Source organism: Taudactylus pleione, unplaced genomic scaffold (genome assembly GCF_031769625.1).
Source record: "Taudactylus pleione unplaced genomic scaffold, aTauple2 ptg000176l, whole genome shotgun sequence".
NCBI lineage: Eukaryota > Metazoa > Chordata > Amphibia > Anura > Myobatrachidae > Taudactylus > Taudactylus pleione.
The window spans coordinates 1,873,761-1,895,110 of NW_028284578.1; the positions used below are offsets into that span (position 1 = coordinate 1,873,761).

At 42.4% G+C, this 21,350-nt stretch overlaps 1 protein-coding gene across 1 annotated transcript; it reads left to right on the top strand.

Annotated features, from left to right (window-relative positions):
• Positions 1 to 1,575: 1,575 nt before the first annotated feature.
• On the top strand, positions 1,576 to 4,824 carry HAND1 (heart and neural crest derivatives expressed 1). The gene is made up of 2 exons (XM_088475698.1): positions 1,576 to 2,380; positions 3,607 to 4,824. Exons 1-2 carry the CDS (start codon positions 1,892 to 1,894, stop codon positions 3,706 to 3,708), a joined length of 591 nt encoding a protein of 196 aa, XP_088331824.1. The 5' UTR covers positions 1,576 to 1,891; the 3' UTR covers positions 3,709 to 4,824.
• The last annotated feature ends 16,526 nt before the right edge of the window (positions 4,825 to 21,350 follow it).

Genomic DNA, 21,350 nt, shown 5'->3' on the forward strand with positions numbered 1-21,350 from the left:
GCAATAACATTGTATATCAAAACTAAAATCACCTGCGGTAATTCTGAAATGATAGCAAGAAACAAGACTTCTGACACTACTTTTTCTATATGCACAGTAATATATCGGAGATTACTGCTCACATTTATCCTTTCTTCCATAGATGGAGAGGTGATATGTATATAAATACTTCCCAGATATGTGCATCCGTGGCTTAAGGAATGGAGTTTGGTTAAAATAGACTGTACATTTGCACAGAAATAGATACCCAGTAAAGGAAGGTGTTGTAGTAGTAGTAGTAGTAGTAGTAGTAGTAGTAGTAGTAGTAGTAGTAGTAGTAGTACTAGTAATAATAATATTAATAATAATAATAACATCAGTTACAACAGTAATAATAATAATAATAATAATAATAATAATAATAATAATAACAAGCAGTTACATCAATAACAACATTAATAATAATAATAATAATAATAATAATAATAATAATAATAATAATAATAATAATAGTATCAGTAAGTAGTAGCAATGCATGATAATAAAATACAGTGTATAAGTGTCACATAACAGCTAGGGACATTATTTCCAAACTACAACGATATAACTAATGCTCATCTGGCCGCCAGCTTATGGGAAGGAATAGAAGGAAATAACTTTATTTAATGATTGTGTTTTTTGTTTCATGTAATCGCTCTGTTATTTCGATCATATTTTTTTCTGTTACAAATGTCATATTCATTGTACTTCATTACCTTATACAATTTTAAAAAATAGTTATTAATGTTAGTGATACATTACAGTTCTGGGTGTCTTAAATACGACAAATAAATACAATTCTGTCTACAGAGATTTATTTAAATCGATTTGTTTTTATTAATATTAATATGGTTATACATATAATCCAATTCATGTACCTTGCATATCTAATTCTGTCGGCTTTTATTGAACATCCCTACTTAAAAATATACAGCTAGTGTATAAATAGCGGCATATGTGTTATAGGATATGATAATGCACGCATTGGGTAATGCATTAATGGTTATAAAGAGGGTCCCATTCACTGTCAGGTCTCTTGTTAATAATGCATGGTCATAGGATAAGGCAGGGAAATGACTTAGGATAATGCAGGGAAATTACTTTGAAAAGCAAAATATCATCAATACTATACCTGTATTTATTTAGCTTTATGATGTTCACATGGGGAAAAAAACCAAAACAATAAGGTAGTTGTGTTTAATCATTTAATAGTCGGTGGTTCTTATCCGATACGAAATTTGCGTTGCATAACAAAACCAAACAAACAAAACAAAACAAACCGTGAGAAATAATACTAAAAAAATAAATTAATAAAAACATGATTTCTGTATATTGCTGTTGTGATTGGATATGATTGTAGCTGTGACCATCCTGCAAATAGGGGACAGACCATTAGGTGTGTGTCCAACAGGCTTTTAGGATTCCAGGTGAATGAGCCGTATCCCAGCCCCCTACTCCTCTCTCTCTGCTTCTCATTGGCTCCCGGAAGAGTTTGACATCAGGAGCTGAGGTCTTTATAAAGCTGCCTGTGCATTGGCAGAAGGGTTAAACTGCAGAGAGGTGCAGAGCTGGAGCCTGGATAAAATCTGTTATTGTATCCCAGACTCTCTTTTATCCTTTGTAATCTTAAATGTATATATTTTGGATTAGCAACTGAGCCCAGAGCACTGCTGGAGACTGGAAGCTACATCCAGCTGCCTTCCTGGTGAGTTCCCTTCTCAGGGAGTTGAGTAGACACTTGACTGCGGGTATTTTGGATCCAGAGACCAATGGGGTCCAGCTGAGGAGCTCCTACAAGGCAGATTTTAGGACAGGAGAGCAGTGACGGGTCCTGGCTGTGGAGGGTATTGGAGATCATCAGACTACACTGACAATGAACATCATTGGGAGTTACCAGCACCACCACATGATGCCAGAGCCTTTCATCTTCACCCCGGGTTCCAGGTGCCACCAGGAGAGACCCTTCTTCCAAGGCTGGGTGCTGAACCCAGGAGAAGTGTCCCCGGAGTTTGCCACCCAGCCCCCCTACAGCCCTGAGTATGGAGCGGTGGGAGCTGCCCAGAGCAGCAGCCGCTTGGAGGCTCTGGGGGGTAGGCTGGGCAGAAGGAAAGGAGTGCCCCCCAAAAAGGAGAGGAGAAGGACGGAGAGCATTAATAGCGCCTTTGCTGAGCTGAGAGAGTGTATCCCCAATGTACCTGCTGACACCAAGCTCTCCAAGATCAAGACCCTCAGGCTGGCCACCAGCTACATAGGCTACCTGATGGATGTCCTGGCTAAGGACAGTGAGCCTGGGGGCACAGAGGGCTTCAAGGCTGAGCTGAAGAAGGTGGACAGCAGGGACTGCAAGCGGAAAAGGGACCCGGTGAGTATGGGTCCTCTCACATGTCTACGTTATTAACTATGGTTAGAAATTACATTATAGTTTTTCATAGTAATACTTTTAATTTCGTTTTGCTTTGCAGTGACTTATTTATGTTCTTTATCTCATTCTCCGTCTTCCCCATATATACAGATCTATCTATCTATCTATCTATCTATCTATCTATCTATCTATCTATCTATCTATCTATCTATCTATCTATCTATCTAGTATATGGACCCTATGTTCAGAACAACATAATTATATTTTACATGTTAAAAAACTAGTAGTTTAGTGGTTAGCGTATAGTGTGTGTGTACACTAAATTCAGCTGCTCCTCCTGTATGATCCCAAACCAGTGGGAAATCTAATAAATGGAAACAAACATATGTGACAGGAAAAACTTTTTAATTGCATAAATATGTGTGTGTGTGTATATATATATATATATATATATATATATATATATAAACATGCATATATATTTATGTGTGTATATCTATCTATTTATATATGTGTGTGTTTATATATATATATATTTATATACATTTATGTATGTATGTATATATATATATATATATATGTGTATGTATATAAATGTGTCTATATATATATATATATATATATATATATATTTATATGTATGTATGTGTATATAAATATATGTATGTGTGTGTGTGTAGGTGTGAAAGTCAGGCTGTTAATGATACAGTGGTGGGAATGTTATATGCTAATACTGCTCTATGATTCTTCTATCATTACTGTAGACGTGTCCAGTATTTTGCTGTTTCAGTTAGATGTTGCTCTCATATGAGAGTGAGAGTTTAAAGTCCTGGATATATAAAGTACATTTATGATCCCTAAGGGTCCTGCATATGAAAACATTATCCTCAAATATTGCTGGACGTGTAGTGTACACACATCTATGAATAATTTAGATTATTTGGTTTTTATTTACCATAAATATGAAACATAACACTAACAGCAGACAAATAGTTGAAGAGGATGTTTATGGTTCATGTCAAGTGGCTGAGCAAAGCTGTTATAAAATATATGTATTTTTAACAGAAAAAAAAAATAGTTTTTGAAAAGTGTTTCAGACTTTTACAGTATATGAATAATGTACTAAGTTGCTAAGGATTCATTTTAATGACTTTGCTCCCCCCCTGAAATTTAGACTATAATAAATCTTATATATTAATTAATCATGGTTCCCTTGTTTCTTACAGCAAAGTGAAGGATTTTGGGGAGCTGCCACCTCAGGAGAGAAGAAATTAAAGGGAAGGACAGGGTGGCCTCAACAGGTCTGGGCCTTAGAACTGAACCCTTAAACCCACCTTAAGTCAGAATGCACAGTAAATGTCCTGCAAAATGCGGGACAGAAGGAATTTGTTCACTGAGCACTCTTCATCAGGCTATATAGGCAAAGTAATTCCTTATATTTATGTACATTTTTTTTTTACAAAAATTATATATATTTTTTGGACGATAAAAGGATTTCAAAAATCTTTTTTTTTTGAAGACAGTATTGTGCACAAATGATTGCCATGTGTTTGCGTGAGAAGACTGCAAATTATAAACTGCCCTCAATGGATATATATATATATATATATATATATATATGGCTAGAAAGTGTATATAAAAATATATAAAGTTGGACCATTTGCATATTGCCACAAGGACTCAGGGATTTTTTTTTTATTATTATTAATGAGAAACAGCAGTTTTTTTTTTCTTTTACAGCCAACTTTTACATTTCGCAAAGTGACTTTAAAATTAAAAGAATATTAATAGCAGCAAAAAAGCACACATCTCAGTATTATTACAGAACAGACAGCAGACGTGATAATTAACTTGTTATTTTGAATTAAAATGTGCACATTTTGTAATGATATTGAGAAATTTCTGCACTGTGAGCTACTTTTTTTTGTCTTAGATTATATATTGTGCAATTTATATAACAAATATATATATATATATATGTAGAGGTTACTGAAATACTGTTGCTTTTTTGATCTTTAACAATGTGCCTCCAGACTCCCCCAAATTTGTGAATCCATAAATCATATTTTTATTCTAGTAAAAATAAGTCTGCTCTTTTCCGCATCTTCAAATGTCAGCTAAATGGCTCTGCAGTCTGCCGTAGGCACATAAAATGGTCTGTAAATTAGAAGCAGAGTGTTGATAATTTTTAGGTGCGCAGATTTCCTGTGGAGGGGGTGGCACCTTCCATAAATTGTACCCTTCCTGGTTTTGTGTAATGAGTGATTTGTTATTTGATGTTTCCATCCAAATTTAGCAGAATTTTTGTTCCCATTTTGTACATAATAAAACTACTTTTTAAATCTAAGAAAAAAAAATGAATGCTTTTAACTACCTATGTGTGTGAATTGACTGTAATATTTGTTTGCTACCTCATGTTTCCATCACTTTCTTAGAGTGTAAACTCATCAAAATTAATGTTCATGTTGTTTGAGACGTAAAGTAGAAAAAAAAATTAAATTACGAAAAATACCCAAGATGCCTGTGTTTAGTTTCCTAATTTGATCTTTCATGAGTATATATATATATATATATATATATATATATATATATGTATATATATATATATAGATAAATAATGTTCTTAGACATAAATAGAGAGTAATGCACCATAATATGAAAATATATATAAAATATTATGATGATGCATTCATTCTAATCGATTTTAATAAAATCCGAGCTTTCATGTAGTAGAAACTTTAATTGCATTTATTTAAAATCTTTGTTTAAAATAAGTCTGCTATTCTGTATCCCAAAGCAACCAATCAGCTGCTACCTCACACAGTTGTGAGCTGACCTAAAGAAATTAATATCTCATTGGCTGCTGCTAGTTTCAGCAGATATGTCGTATATGAACTGTCATTAGAATACTAATTATATATGATGTTCATGATCCTTGTTCATTAGCGTATATTAGTATCAGTACGTAAATACAAACACTATGAGACTAGATTATTAACATGAATGCTGGTGGTGGGGTATAACAGGGATTGCTGTAGGGTACAAGCTTTTCCAACTGTTGGAACATGCTGACATGAAGCAGCAGTGCTCTTTGTGTGGTGGTTCTCAGGGGTACATAACACCTTGTTTTTTTTTGTCTAATTTTGAAGTCTTATAACTAGTTCCAAAAACTGGAAGAAATCAGTGAAATAATTTCAGAAGTGAGTATAATAACCATCTGCACACTTATCTAGAGTGTGGGCACTACTATAAATCTTGTATCAACTTGTAACTTTAGCTGTGTACCGGCACCTTGTTTCTGAGGACCTGCATCATTTTTCATGGAATAAAAAGCGCTGTTAAGAAGCAAAATCTGAGGCGCGCACAATGGCATGATACAGTATATGTGTATTTGTATATTTATGATAATAATATACCATGAGAGCCAATCACTGTCACTCTCTGTCTTATAATGTTTAATTTTGTACTCTATTCAGGGACCTACTAATTTGCTATATGGAAAGCAATTTTGAGATGACCAGTTACATTTGCTTTATTTAATGAAATATAAGAAACAACATGTGTTTGCATCTTAAAAGAGGATGTTCCAATAAACAAACAAAAGTAAAAATAATCTGTTTTTCAGTGGGATTTTCTGGTCGGCCAATATAAAATGCTGAGGGGGTAGCCCACCAAAATATCAGTGTTGACTATATAATCAATTTGCAACATTTAAATCAAGTTACGGTGTACATAATCCATTGTTTGGCCAATCATTTATCAGTCCAAAAAATGCTGTATAAATATATATGTGTATAGATAAATACTGGGTCGAGGGAGGCTCATTCCTCACCCAAAGTGTCAGATATTTTGAAAGGTGCATCACCATTATGATGAATGTTACAAAGTGGAAACAATACTAACAATTAATTTAATTTAATTTATTTCATGAATCATTAGTAGATGTACCTATTTGAATGAGACCATCGATTTGGAAGACATGTACAAGACCTATGAGTGGCGCAGCCATCCACACCCATATTGCAATTTTATTGCTGGAGGCACCGGGGCATCCATTGTTTGATTGGAAAGAGTGTCAACCCTGGACTATATATATATATATATATATATATATATATATATATATATATATATATATATATATATATATAGGATAAGTTGTTCCAAAGTTATACGATCGACTTCTAGCTGTCCTTTGTCTAACACAGTTTTTTAAATGACTATTGGAAGCTGATTAGTTGTTTTGGGCAACTACTTTATCTCTCTCCAAGGCTTGACACAGCGGTAAGTCCCAGTGAGAGAAGCATACTGGGAATAGGAAATAACAATTTAGAAGTACATTCTTCAACCTTATTGGGGCTCTCCAGTGCAGGTTATGAGTTTGTACTGACAGCATCACACACTGAAAAGAGTAAGGGAAGTTGGTCAGCTACATGGTAGAGACGATAGGCATGTAAACTGTGTATGGAGAGGTGGGAACTGTGTCTTGGCTATATCCTGTGCCATGATCTGGATTTATAGTGGGTAACGTGTTCATGAATTTGGGCTGCCATGTTAATGGGAGTCTCCCAGAAGTCTATTTTTCTGAATAACAGTGGGTAGTTGCATATTGCTCCTAGGGAGTAGCTTAAACTCTTCCCTTCATTTGTATCATTGTAGCTGGTATAAACAGTGGCAGAATTCCATCTCTGGCACCCAGAGTTAAGGTCTCCTATGAGGCAAATATCCTCAGTGCAGGAGGGGACGGGGATGGTCAATGTACATCGCTTCCATTGCTCCTGGGAGTTACGCCACTGGTTATAAACCAAAAGTCCACAACTTAAAGCTATGGAGGTGACAGACTTCTTTCTATTTAGCAACCTAAGATTCCTTACTAAATCTGTTTATACTCTGTGTCATTGCCATAGGGTGCATTGTGTGGAGCAGCAACATAGAGTTATAGGTACAGTATGTGTAATAGTCTTACCTCTCTGAGGTCCCACGTCGGGTGTCTCTGCCCTGCACAAAACACCGGAAAGTGGCCGCGTTTTACTCAGGCGCAGTGAGGAAATCGCCAGGAAAATGGCGGCCGCGCCATTTCCTCAGTGACCTGCGCATGCGCAGTAGACTCTGGGCACAGACTAGTGGGAGTCTACTGATGCTGCGGTCGCCAGCCGTCAGCCTTCAGTCTGCTGGTGGCCGCTGGGGAGAGATGAGGAGGCCTCGGATGGGGATTGCACATGGGCCCCCTCCTTTCTTAATATGCCCCTGGCTGTAACCCCCGTGTTTTGACTTTGGTAAAACAACCCTCAAGTATTTTGGTTTGGATTTGGTTTTGGATTTCTTGATAAAAACAACTATAATCATGTAACTTGGACCTGTTTACATGCTATCCAAAACCGAAATTTGTTTTTTAAATCTGAGTTCCGAACTTACAGCAGACCTGAGCCAGGACTCAGTTCTACTCGAGACCCCAAAACTGACCTGAGCCGGGGGGCTCGATTTGACTCAGAACCCCTTCGTTCCGGTGAGTTAGTTTTTCAGGAAAACCGAACCGCATGTCTCTAATTTAAAGCTGCATTTTTTTGAAAAGACAAAAACATTTTTTTTTTTTTTTTTTACATAGAAACGATTGCTGCTTTAAATCCATCAGCTAAATCGCTAACATCTCGCGACTGCCTACAGCTAACAGGCTATTACATACACCCCTAAGGAAGATCGTAAATATTAGTTCAGCCCACAATAATGGCTGTATTTTAAGAACTGCAGAAAATCCATGGACATTTTATACGATTTACCATTATCTGCTGCTCTGCAATAACCAGGGTGGTAATAGAAACCTGTCACTAGAGACCTTTAGAAAATCTTTTCGGAGCAGCTATTTGGAGTAAAACCATTACCGTTACTCTGTAATTTCTTCTTTAGTATCTGTGCCAGCAGCCTGGTGATATTTCAATAATTGTTTCACACTTCACATAAAGTTCAAAGCAATTGCTTAAGCAAAACTGAGCCAAGAGGATCTGCGTACGCTGTAGCGAAGGCCGTGAGGGGTTAACATCTGGAACAACGGGCTCAGAATGTGCTTGATGTCATCCAGGGAAGGGACATGGCCCGTGATTTGGTCAGGGTTGTGGAGTTTTCATCTCTCTGGCCACCTCTAGAAGTGTCAGGACAGGGGGATGATAGGAAGTGATCCAAACAGGCAGGCACCCTATTAATGCATTCAGACCTAATCCAGATTTCAAGCAAATAAAAGCAAAACTTGTAAATCCATCAATTAACTTTTATGCTTTGCTGCCTGTTTTTATCTGACACAGAACACAGGCGGCTGGAGGAGAGAGAGAGGGGGGAGAAAATTCATTTAAGGAGGAACAGTGTGTAGGCTGAGAATGGGAAGCTGGGGTGTGAAACAAAGGGTCATTTATAAACTGCAAAATCTGTGTATCTGTAATGTCTTTTTATATGATGAAGATCACCTACATGTCCGCCAAATGCATCTCTACGTGCATTCAACTGTCTTTGGAACCCGTAAAAGCAATGTGCGCCCAACATTAAAGGTTGGTGGCTGACCTGATACAGGATCTCAGTGGTGGTTGGGTGCTGAAGGCATTGTCTGAGGGAATAAAGACTTGGAGCCCTGAGGTAATGCATGCAACATGCCTGTAATGTGCACTCTCCACACCTTTATTTGATTTAAATAATCATGCCCCACAACATCACACTTTTCTTCTGTACTTTCTGTACTTTGTGCACCTAATCTGGATTTGACAATGAACACTCTCAATCCGCCGCCCATTTACTCCCATCAGCCAGTGCAAACTTTTCCACCCACATAGATGCCACCAAATCAGTACCAAGGGGTAATAGGCAACATCATTATATTTCTAGCTCTATTCATAACAATATAAATATTGTGTAATGAGAATTTGCAAATAATGGTACGGAATAAAATTACATGGAATGGGGAAATTTTCACTTATGTGATGCTGCTTGGGGCACCAAGTACTATATTCCTGGGTCTGGGCATAACCTGGGGCACAGTAGGGATGGACATCAGAAGCCAATGGTTAGCAACCATGGTTCATCGATGCTCCTGATTCGATGGAAGTACTTTTTCAATCAAATTGTGAATATTCAATGGTTGCCAGCCATCAGATGCAGGATTCTGATGCCCCTCCAAGGGCTAGCTGTTTTTGTGCAGATGTGGGTGCCTACTAATTTGCGCATACGCAAAGCTTTCGCATATGCACACAGTAAAACAATCGATGGTTATAGAATCGAATGGTTGTAATGCAATGGCTAGTAGCCATCGTATTGCTGGATTTGAGGTCGGAAGCTCAGTAACCATTCAATGTCGGGCTTTCGATGTTCATTACTAGGGGCCCAGATAGGTAAAGAGATGTAGCCACATACAATTTTGTATGGAAATGGGCCCTTCAGCACTACTGCATAGCATCACTCCAGGGGCCCGATATGCATGACAGGGCTTGGCCATTGTCCTTACTGGTTGGCCTCGCCCCTTTAAAATACCCGGGGGGGAGAGAATATCTTGAAACTTGATTTGGGTGATTTCACTATACTAATCCCCATGTTATATATTATAGCGTTAGTAATCATCATGTGTATTACATTACCCACCATACCCCAGACGTGATATAATGATCGTTTATGTAGAGACGAGTAGTTATATTTAGCAATGCCCATTATGCATATTATAACATTCAGCCAAATATCTCATTATTTTACAAAATGCATATCCTATTAAAATGAAACAGAGTGCAAATGATTATGAAGCCTCTTTATTAATGATTGCAGAATGGCCCAAAAATGAACTGTCCTTATCTCATTCTCTACATATCATGGCAATAAGGAATGTTTATTTCCCAGGGGCTATTAAATGCAGCCATGTTGATAAGCAGATGCCGTGCAAAAGAAAAACCTTTTGTCACTAAACAAAGTGGTGAAAGTTTACGAGTATATTGCAATATCGTCTGATATAAATAGCCTAGATTTGAGAAATTCATGCGAAAACTATTGTTTCCCGCGATCATCTGGGCCGACGACCTTGATAGGTAATAGTCCAGTTTTGTGCACTAATACTGCTAAAATTAGGATTTGTATTTAGAATCCTGTGGATCCTGTAAAACCTGTATCTTGCTATAAAAAAAAACTAGGAATGGACAAAGCGCAGTTTGCCATTTGGTTGAATTATAAGGATATTTAGTAACGGGGCCCATGCATAGGCTGACCCAATCGCTCAGCTTAAGTTAAGAACATCAGAATCTGTGGCCAATTTAACCACAAACATGTGAGCCCAATGTGTACAGAGATGCTCATTTGTCGTGCAGCTGAATAGCTGAATTTCATGGGCCGCAACCAGTGTCGTGGGAAGTGAAACTGTGGCCAGCGTCATTTTCCATCATTCCTGAATGAATGATCCCAATCAGGATTTGATTGGGATCAGCAGTTGTTTTGTTCCGCTGCAGGCTTTTTGTGACTAAGGTCTATGTACTAAGCCTTGGATAGAGATAAAGTACCAGCCAATCAGCTCCTAACTACCATGTTGCAGGCTGTGTTTGAAAAATGACAGTTAGGAGCTGGTTGGCTGGCACTTTATGGCTTAATAAATAGACCCCTAGTATTCCTAAATACCCACACGTCTGTGAGTCCCCAGGTGATAAAACAACCTGTATTCAGCCATCAGAACATTTCCAGCAGCAGAAGATTGTATCGCACAGTGAAATGAGTTATATATAAACCTTATTTCACATTTTTCAGACAATTTTAATAAACGTACAGTTGGGTTTCCAAAGTCTTTATTTACTCATACATTTATGGCCCATGTTCTTCTTTTTCACTTCCCAGTAGGAATGGGATATCGATGACTTAACTATTTATATTTTTTGTTTTAACCATTGCTACCATGAAAAACATCAGCTAATGTACATAAATGTTTTTGACCTAAAAACATCAATGTTTGGGTATTTATCAAAGCATGGAGAGTGCTAAAATTGTGAGAGATAAAGTACCAACCAATCAGCTCCTAACTATAACTTTTCAAACACAGCCTGTAAAATGTAAGTTAGAAGCTGATTGGTTGGTACTTTATCCAACACAATTTTCTCTCTCTCCAAGGTTTGATAAATACCCTAGTAGGATGAAAACATTGGCTTCTGTTAATATACCATATACCATACTTGCCGACTCTGACAAGTTCCTGTCCAGGAGTTCCATGGAGAGCATGGGGCAGGTGTCCACATTCCATCCTTATTTCACAGTTCACTTACATGAATGTCATTTTAAAGCAGCACTAGCATTAAGGGGGAGATGTACTAATCTCTGCAAAGTGATAAATTGGAAAGTGATAAACTACCAGCCACTTAGCTCCTAACTGTCATGATACATGCTGTGTTTGAAAAATGACAGTTAGGTGCTGATTGGTTGGTAGAATATCACTTTCCAAACTATCACTTTCCAGAGCTTAGTACATTTCCCCCTAAGTGTTTAAAAAAACACACTGTAATTAGAGTTCTTACCAAAGCCTTGTGTTCTTCTCCATGCAGCCATTTTTCCAGAGTTCCATTGTTCATTTCAAAGATCCACCTGAAAGCTGGGTGCTGTGTGATTCTGGGGATGTCTGATCACACTTGGACCAATAAGAAGCTGCAGTTATTGAGATGTCGCCTCCTATTGGTCATCCTGCGCACACACAACTCTGCAGCCATTTTAAAGTTCACCAAGGTGGGTTACATATTAGGCGATATATTGGTCGATATATTGTTCCGTCACGGTACAGAACGATATATCATCCATATCGCTCAGTGTGTACGCTCAATTGCACTTTCACGTGCGTCGTCAGCGACGTTGTCCCATCTGATGTGCTGCACGGCAGATGGGATGACCCGGCTACTGACAGCATGCAGGTGAATGGAAGGTTTATCGCACAGTCGTACTCTGGATCATGCAGTGTGTACGCCCGCCCGATATATCCTTCCACGGGCAACATCACCACTGGTACACTTCTCCACTCTTTTCACTGCTTGAAACTTACAGTGAAAAAGAATTAATACAATTTACATTTACATTACATTTACTATATATTATATAGTATATATATATATATATATATATATAAGTGTTCTCATACTTTGACTGAATGTGAGAGTTCTGACCTTGTTGTTGCTGTGCAGATATGTACATGCCTTGTGTTACTGGCCACTTCAGAGTATAATTCTGTTATGCCCTGGAAAACTAATATCCCTCTACAATCACAACTTCTTCTGTGCATAGTAGTCTTAATAGTTATATGTGCAGGCAAATATACATTTTATCTCTGATGGGTGAGAGATGTACTAAACCTTAAGGCACACATCCACTTGCCGATAATACTGAGCGATCGAACAATTACGACATCGTAATCGTGCAATCGCTCAGTAATCGTGCACTTTTATGTCGGAAACAACCAGCAATGCATGCTCCCGCTGGTCGTCTCTGACATCAATCATCAGCCGAACATGCTGTACAACCTGACGATAACGTAATTGTGCAGTACAATGTCGTAATCGTGCAGCTGATTTTTGGTCTACAAGTGGATGTGTGCCTTTAGAGAGAGATAAAGTGGAGAGAGATAAACAAATTTAAATGCAGAGAGTGGCAATTTCAGTGGGCGTTTCAGGGTGGTAACCAGTATCGTAACTAGCGGCAGTGGAGCTGGTGGCTTGCTCCGGGACCCGCTGTGGTTCAGGGGCCCTGCCGCTGCACCCACTGCTAGTGTCCCCCAGGCCCCACAAGTGTACTGCAGACCGCAGTGAGAGCGGTCAGCACTACATAGTAACAAACACACAGCCGGCGTCGGCGGCTGTGTGTTTGTTATAGCAGCCAATAAGAGTCAGACAGACCCTCATTGGCTGTTGCGTCCACGGAGGGTGCTGGTTGGAGCTCACTCATGAGCTCTGCTTTCCAGCTCCCCCCGCAGCGGGTGATGGGAGAGACGTCATGACGTCTCTCCCATAATGCAGAAGAGCGGCCCGGGAGGAGCGCACAGTTTCATCATGGCAGGAGCGGGGATTCAGGTAAGTTGTGTTTTTTTTTTTTTTGTGTGTGTGTGTGTATAAGGGGGCATGGGAACTGACACTGGCACATAGGGGGGGGCACTACTGGGGACATTGTATAGGGGGGCCGCTACTGGGAGCAATGTAGGGTAAGGGCACTACTGGGGGCATTGTATAGGGGGTATGGCCGCTACTAGGGGCACTGCATAGGGGGGATTACTACTGGGGGCAATGCATAGGGGGGACTACTACTGGGGGCAATGCACAGGAGGGATTACTACTGGGGGCAATGCATAGGGGGGACTACTACTGGGGGCAATGCATAGGGGGGATTACTACTGGGGGCACCGCATGGGGGTAATACTACTGGGGGCAATGCATAGGGGGGACTAATACTGGAGGCAATGTATGGGGGGGCGCTACTGGGGGCACTGAATAGGGGGGACTACTGGGGGCAATGCATAGGGGGAACTACTACTTGGGGCAATGCATAGGGGGGGACTACTACTGGGAGCTCTGCATAGGAGGGATTACTACTGGGGGTAATGTATAGGGGGATTACTACTGGGGGCAATGCATAGGGTGGACTACTACTGGGGGCAATGCATAGGGGGGACTACTACGGAAACGGTATGATTTACCGCCGGACGCAAGTTGGAATCCCGACAGCGATTGCCCGACATGGGTGAAAATCCCGATCATCCCTAAGGTAAGTATTCACTAACCTAATTCCCTTCCCTAACCCTAATCCTCCTTAGGGGTGCCTAACCCTAACCTTCCCCCTAGTGCCTAACCTAAATCCCCCCTCTAAGTGCCTAAACCTAACCCCCCCTTTCCTGCCGCCTAAACCTGTCCCCCAGGGGAGGTGCCTAACCCTGTCCCCCCCAGGGGTGCCTGACCCTGTCCCCCCCAGGGATGCCTAACCCTAACCCTCCCCCCCTAGCCTAACCCAAACCTCCTGGGGGGTGCCTAACCCTAAGTCCCCCAGGGAGCCCTAAACCTAACCCCCCCCAGCGGCTGTCCGCGCTTGGCGCCCAGCATCATTTCGATCGGGATGCCGGGCGCCGGTCTCCCAGCGTCGGTAAAATGACAGGCATCTAGATTTAGATGACTGTCATTTAACCCTCGTCGGGATAAAGCAGTCCAGAAGCCGGCTGTCGGGATTAGGTCCACCGGCATCCGCACTGCATACTACTACTACTGGGGGCAATGTATGGGTCAACGCTACTGAGGGCACTGAATAAGGGGGACTACTACTGGGGGCAATGCATAGGGGGAATTACTACTGGGGGCACTGCATAGGGGGGACTACTACTGGGGGCACTGCATAGGGGGGACTACTACTGGGGGCACTGCATAGGGGGGACTACTACTGGGGGCACTGCATAGGGGGGACTACTACTGGGGGCAATGCATGGGGGGCTGCTGGGGGCACTGCATTGGGGGGACTACTACTGGGGGCACTGCATAGGGGGGACCACTTCTGGGGGCAATACTGGGGGCACTGCATAGGGGGACCACTACTAGGGGCACTATTCTTGCACCTGGGGCCACCACTCTCTAGTTCTGCCTCTGGTGGTAACAGAGGGCAGCTAGCCAGACGATATTCTGTGCCTCCATAGGGCTAGTACAATCTTTCATGGTGCGACCGATGTGTAGCTGATGGTAAGTCTTTATGCGCACAGTGTTAGAATAGCACCGCACCCGGTGGGCATCTTTGTGCAAATCCCATTGGTTTGCAGCATTAGCATAAAGACGCAGTCGGGCTATGGCACAAGACATAGTTGCAGCTGCAATAGTGTGTACATCTGAATCAGGCCCAATTTGTACCCAGCTTTAGTTTCGTGGTGGTCTATGTCAGTGGTTCTCAAACTTGGTCCTCAGGACCCCACACAGGTCACGTTTTCCAGGTCACCCAGCAGGTGCACAGGTATATTCATTACTCACTGACACATTTTGAAAGATCCACAGGTGAAGCTAATTATTTTATTTGTGATTGTGAGGAGGCTTGGAAAATATGCACTGTGTGGGGTCCTGAGGACCGAGTTTGAGAACCTGTGGTCTATGTCATACTTGCAGTGAGACGCCCTGAAATAGTAATAGTCTCCCTGACTCCCTGAACAGTCTCTGAGCCTGATTCAGAGCCGGACGCTATTTGCACTCGCTCGTTCAGAAAAAGGGGCCGGCTATTTAAATTGAGCGCTCACTCTTTGCGGTCTGTTGATGCCTCTATGTCTGAGCGAGCTATTTTGTAAAGACGCCCCCTGGCCGCTCGCATCCTACGTTATCTCCGCTATTTATTTGATTAATCGAGTACATCGAAAGGCATCTGAACTGCTCGCAGTGCTTGTGGTTGGATTTTCCTACCGCAATCATGCGAACAGTTCAGGCTAAGAAACAACCAAGTGACGTGGTCGATGACGCTGCTTTGTTAATTATGCACACCCTTAAAAGGCCCGTTTTGACCGTTTGGCACGCCTGCGTTCGGATCACCACTCCCCATTTTTAAGCACCTTCCCGTTACCACCCACAAACGCCTCATCCTGTCACTCAAATTAGCAGGCACTCGCTATTTTGCGAGCGCTCGATTTTCGACCGCAATGTCTGGTTGGCGCATGCGCAGATGTGCGAACATCGCTCGGAGCGAACGAGCGGCCGCTTACGAGCGGCTCTGAATCAGGCCCTGAGTCCACAACAGAAATTTCTCTGCATTTTATTCAGCACTGACTGTGTCAATAGGGCTGAATAAGTGCTGCGACAAGTGCTATAGCAGCTCCTCCTGTCGGCCACCGTGGAGCTCATACATGAGGTGCGGCGCTCAGAGGTAAGTGCCAATTTTGTGCTGTGGCCTGTGATGGTCTGGAAAGCTGCTGGCTTGGGCTGATGTATTGAAAGTTGTAAATGAACAAAATTAAGAATATTAGTATGACTGTTGAATTTACTGGTCAGTTAATGGAGCTTGTAGTCCTCTTTTGACAAGCACAATATACCCTCTATAGCGCTGGTTACGTCTTATAACAATTGGCCCTTGAGCATTTTTAGATCCATGTAGCCCTTAATTTGGCTCTGGAGAACATACAAAAACCACACAGATAGGGTTCTTGTTGGAAATGGACCTGTGAAAAAAAGCACAAGAAAGATATTGGGGGGAGGAGGGCTCCAAAGGGGGTAAATTCTGGCACCAGATGCTGGTTTTAGTTTATAAGGTTCAGATTTCTTTATACATGTGACACTGCAAACAAATATCTCCCTCCATCTCCTTCCAGGGGTCAGGGTCTGGCATTCCCCACAGACCATGATATTCTGTGACTGTCCAGCCAAATAGTACGGCCAGGGCGTCCTGTGATCCACAACATGGAGATGCAGCCAGATGAGGACTAAGTAATAATAGTCACAATGCTGAGCTCCTATCAGGGTGAGAAAGTTTATTGAGTCGGCCCTACCACAAGCCCACGTAAAACAGCTGTCAGCCAGCATTCAGGCAAGAGAGCAGATTTTATGTTACATTACACAATAGTAGAAATTCTCTTGTAGTCTCTATAATAGGCTCAGAGACAAGTAAGGAGTGTCAAAGGGTTGACTTTGTAACATAACAGTCCATTCCGCAGCGCGTTTTAATGCTTGAGGTGGAAGGCCCATTAGTGTTAATGTGGCAAACTCAAAGGCACCTTTATACTGATCCCAACTGCAGCTTGTAGAAAACAATCTGGCCTTTATAAAGCCCCCTTTCTAGCGAGGGTGGAGAATAAATAACAGACGCAAAGAAAAGCCAAGGAAAATTAGATCAAAAAAACCAAACCATTTTAATGAGGAAAAACACCTCGGCAGTAATGATCACACTGGGACTGCAAAAAGCCCGGCTGAGAAACCCAGAGGGGCTACAAAGTACTTTGTATTGTGTGGGGAGCGAAGGGGCAACTGCCAAAAGTTGAATTATAGTGTTGAGGTTCAAATGTGACAAAATGGAAGTAGCAGCGTGATTGAAAAATATGACATTGTGCTGACTGTTATTATGACACAGATTATCTCCACTGTGGGAATATATTCTATGCATATAATAAATAATATAATTTCCCATAAAACGGATGATATGGATGGAATTACAGTGATGGTAATAAAGGGTAACCGTAGAACATAGCCATCTTAAGGGCACCCATAGTTTAAAGAAAAACCTGATGGTTTACGTACGTATCCGATGGTGGGGCGTCTGCGCATGACCCATTGTGCACATGTGCAGAACGTGTCCTGCAATCACGGTTGCTGTACACCAGAGCCGCAGCCTTATTGACATGCTAAGGCCGTTTGGGGGCCGGGAGGGGGCGGTGCCGTGCCGCGTTCCTGGAAATGGGGGTGTTGCCCCGTTTCCTGGGAGTGCAAGGCCAGGGTCTGTGTCGTAGCATACAGATTTCCTGGCCTCGCAAGCGGTCAGGAGCCGGCCAGGCTGAGAAAGCTTCCGTTTTTATGCAGCTTGGCCAAAGCAGCAACCAGCGCGATCATCGGACTATCAGTCTACAGGTGCTGCACTGGGATCGCAGATGCATGCAGGAGCTGTCTATTTCCTACAGACACCTCCGGCTGCATTAGTATAATAGTTGGACGGTATTGCACAGACACTTGCTTGCAGCTGTGCAATATCGTCCACATCTCAATCAGGCCCTATGTCTGATAGTGACGTATTATAAAGCCCCCTTCTGATTGCTTGGGACATCAAATAGACCTTGAAAGATCACTAAAAATAATGTACAGACTAATGCTGGGTACAGACTACTAGATATAACGTTTGACTGAACGACGAATGATATTGGTGGGTGTGGACACCTGAATTGTCTGTGAACGACATTGAACACAGACATATAAGGTCGGCCCTGCCACACAGCCGATGCTAATATATCTTGCAGATATATCGATATGTCTGGTTGTGTGTACGGGTGATCCGCCGACCACCCTTATGCTGGCTGCAGGGAACGCCGACACTCACATCACAACTGTGCAGGAAAATTGAAATGCCCGCCCAGTTGTGATGTCTGGACAGACATATTGAGCGGCAATTGGGAAGTGTGTATAGATAACCAAATTGGCCGCTCAGTCGGCGAGACAGCAGGCCGTCCGCTTCATCGGGTAAGTGTGTACCCAGCTTAAGGGCCTGATTCTGAGAATAAAGCAAGAAAGAGCAAGTAACTGGGCATCTGGACAAACCATTTATTTTTATTTATTTATTAACAGTCTCTCATATAGTACAGCATATTCCGTTGCGCTTTACAATTGTAAACATTAATTGAACAAAACTGGGTAATAACAGACAGATATATAGGTAGGAAGGCCCTGCTCGCAAGCTTACAAACCATGTTCCAATATAAGGGGTGCAAATACATAAAAATGTTTGCATGCAGGGAAAATACTGGCTGCTGTTGCATGTAGCCCACAAATGCTGGACAGCTTTATTATTATGCTATAGGGGGTGGGGCACATTCATGTTGGAATAGAATAGGGCGTTCTCCAAACTGTTGCCACAAAGTTGGAAGCATAGCATTGTCCAAATTGTCTTGGTATGCTGAAGCATTAAGATTTCCCTTCACTGGAGATAAGGGGCCTAGCCCAAACCCTGAAAAACAGCCCTATACCATTATCCCTCCTCCAACAAACTTCACAGTTGGCACAATGCGGTCAGGCAGGTAACGTTCTCCCGGCATCCGCCAAACCCAGACTCACCCATCTGACTGCCAAACACAGACGCGTGATTCGTCACTCTACATAACACGTTTCCACTGCTCCACAGTCCAGTGTCGGTGTGCTTTACACCACTCCATCCAATGTTGGCATTGGACTTGGTGATGTAAGGTTTGCATGCAGCTGCTCGCCCATGGAAACCCATTCCATTATGCTCCTGCCGCACAGTTTTTGTGCTTATATCAATGTCAGTGGAAGTTTGGAACTCTTCAGCTATGGAATGAGCAGAGCCTTTGCAAACTTTGCAGTTGTTGACCACGCTCTGTGATTTTACATGGTCTTTCGCTTCATAACTGAGTTGCTGTTGTTCCTAAATGCTTCCACTTTCTAATAATATCACTTACAGTTGACCATTGAATATCCAGCAGGATTGACATTTCACGAACTGTCTTATTGCATTCTATCACAGTACCACGCCTGACGTCACTGAGCTCTTCAGAACAACCCATTTTGTATCACAAATGTTTGCAAATGGAGACTGCATGGCTAGGTGCTTGATTTTATACACCTGTGGCAGCGGGTCTGATTGAAACGGAATCAGTATGTAATACCGGCGGCTGTTTAGGTTGAAATCCTGACCCGAGAAGGCTGAAAGCAGGAGATCCCGATGCCGGCTGGTAAGTACCCTAACCCTCTGCTCTCCCACCCTACCCCTAACCCTCCCTTAGGGGTGCTTAACCCTAAGTCCCCCCCCGGGAGGTGCCTAAACCTAACCCCCCATCCCGCACCCTGAACCCAACCCTCCCGGGGGGTGCCTAATCCTAATGTACCCCCGGCGGTGCCTAAGCCTAACCTTCTCCCCCAAAACCTAACCCTAACCCCAATGCACTCCATGTCTAAACCTAAGGCGGCTAACGCTAAGGACGCCCTGGACTTACCTCGTTCGGGCTGTCGTCCTTCGGCGTTCCAGCGTCGGGATTCAGATAGGCGTCGGTATTTGAAGTCCCTCGTCGGGCTTCTCGTGTCGGCATATAGACCGGCGGCATTTAGTCCGCCGGTCTATAAACTGCATCCCGATTGAAACACCTTAATTCAATAATTAACAGGTGTGGCCAAATACTTTCGTCCGGGTGTGAGATGTATTACCGCCGACCGCATGGCCCGCTACCTAAATCTAAGTCCCCTGGGGGGGTGTCTAACCCTAACCCTCCTTCCCCCTAGCCTAACCAAAACCTCCCGGGGGAGTGCCTAACCCTAAGTCCCCCCCGGGAGCCCTAAATCTAACCTCTCCCCCACGACTGTCCGCTGCGGCGCCCGGCATCCGCTCGATCGGGATGCCAGGTGCCAGTCTCTCGACGTCGGTCAAATGACAGGCGTATAGATTTAGACGCCTGTCATTCGTCCCTAGTCAGGATTAGTGTCTGGAAGCCGGCGGTCGGCATTTAGACCGTCGGCTTCCGGACTACATCCCCTTTCATCCATATAGTGGATATAGATAGACAGATAGATAGACAGATAGATAGATAGATAGATAGATAGATAGATAGATAGATAGATAGATAGATAGATAGATATGAGATAGACAGATATTTTTTGTTTTTTAGATTATCACAGTTTTTGGCATCAGCGAGGCTCAAGTCATAGTATGCTTTTTGTGGTTTCCCTATCAGGAAGGGTGCTAACAGACCTGAACAACTTTCTCTCTCAACAGTTTTTTCTAAGGTTTCATAAATAGGCTTCAATGTCATCACTTTTTGTCAGCTTTTGCAGAAAATGACTGACCAGTATGGAGCTGGAGCTAGTTGGGACATCCGTGGAAGCATTTCCAGATAGTGCTGCCAGATGCTGTACCACCTCTTTTAAGGCCTTGCGGTGTTGATGCTGTTGCCACCTCCTTAATAGTCAATTGCTGCACCCTAGTGGCTTTCTGCTGATCCAATGTAGCCTGTAGCAAGGTCTTAACTATGTCCTCCATGTTAGCTCTGAGTGTAGGAGGGAAGCAAAATCTGGCTTCCCTAAACATCTGACGATGGCACCACCATAGATATCACAGTATAACAGTCTTTTCCAATGGTCCCATAAAAAATTTGCACATGGATTTTTATGGGTATAAAGTAAATGCATGTGCTTGCATTCTCCACTATGCTTGGCAACATCAGGGCAAAGATGCCGTCTCCTGGTGTAGACGGGTGCACTTTCATACAGCAGCCAATTAGTAGCCACCAATCCAGGGTCTTGGTACTAGTTTTATTTTGCAGCATAAAGATAAATAA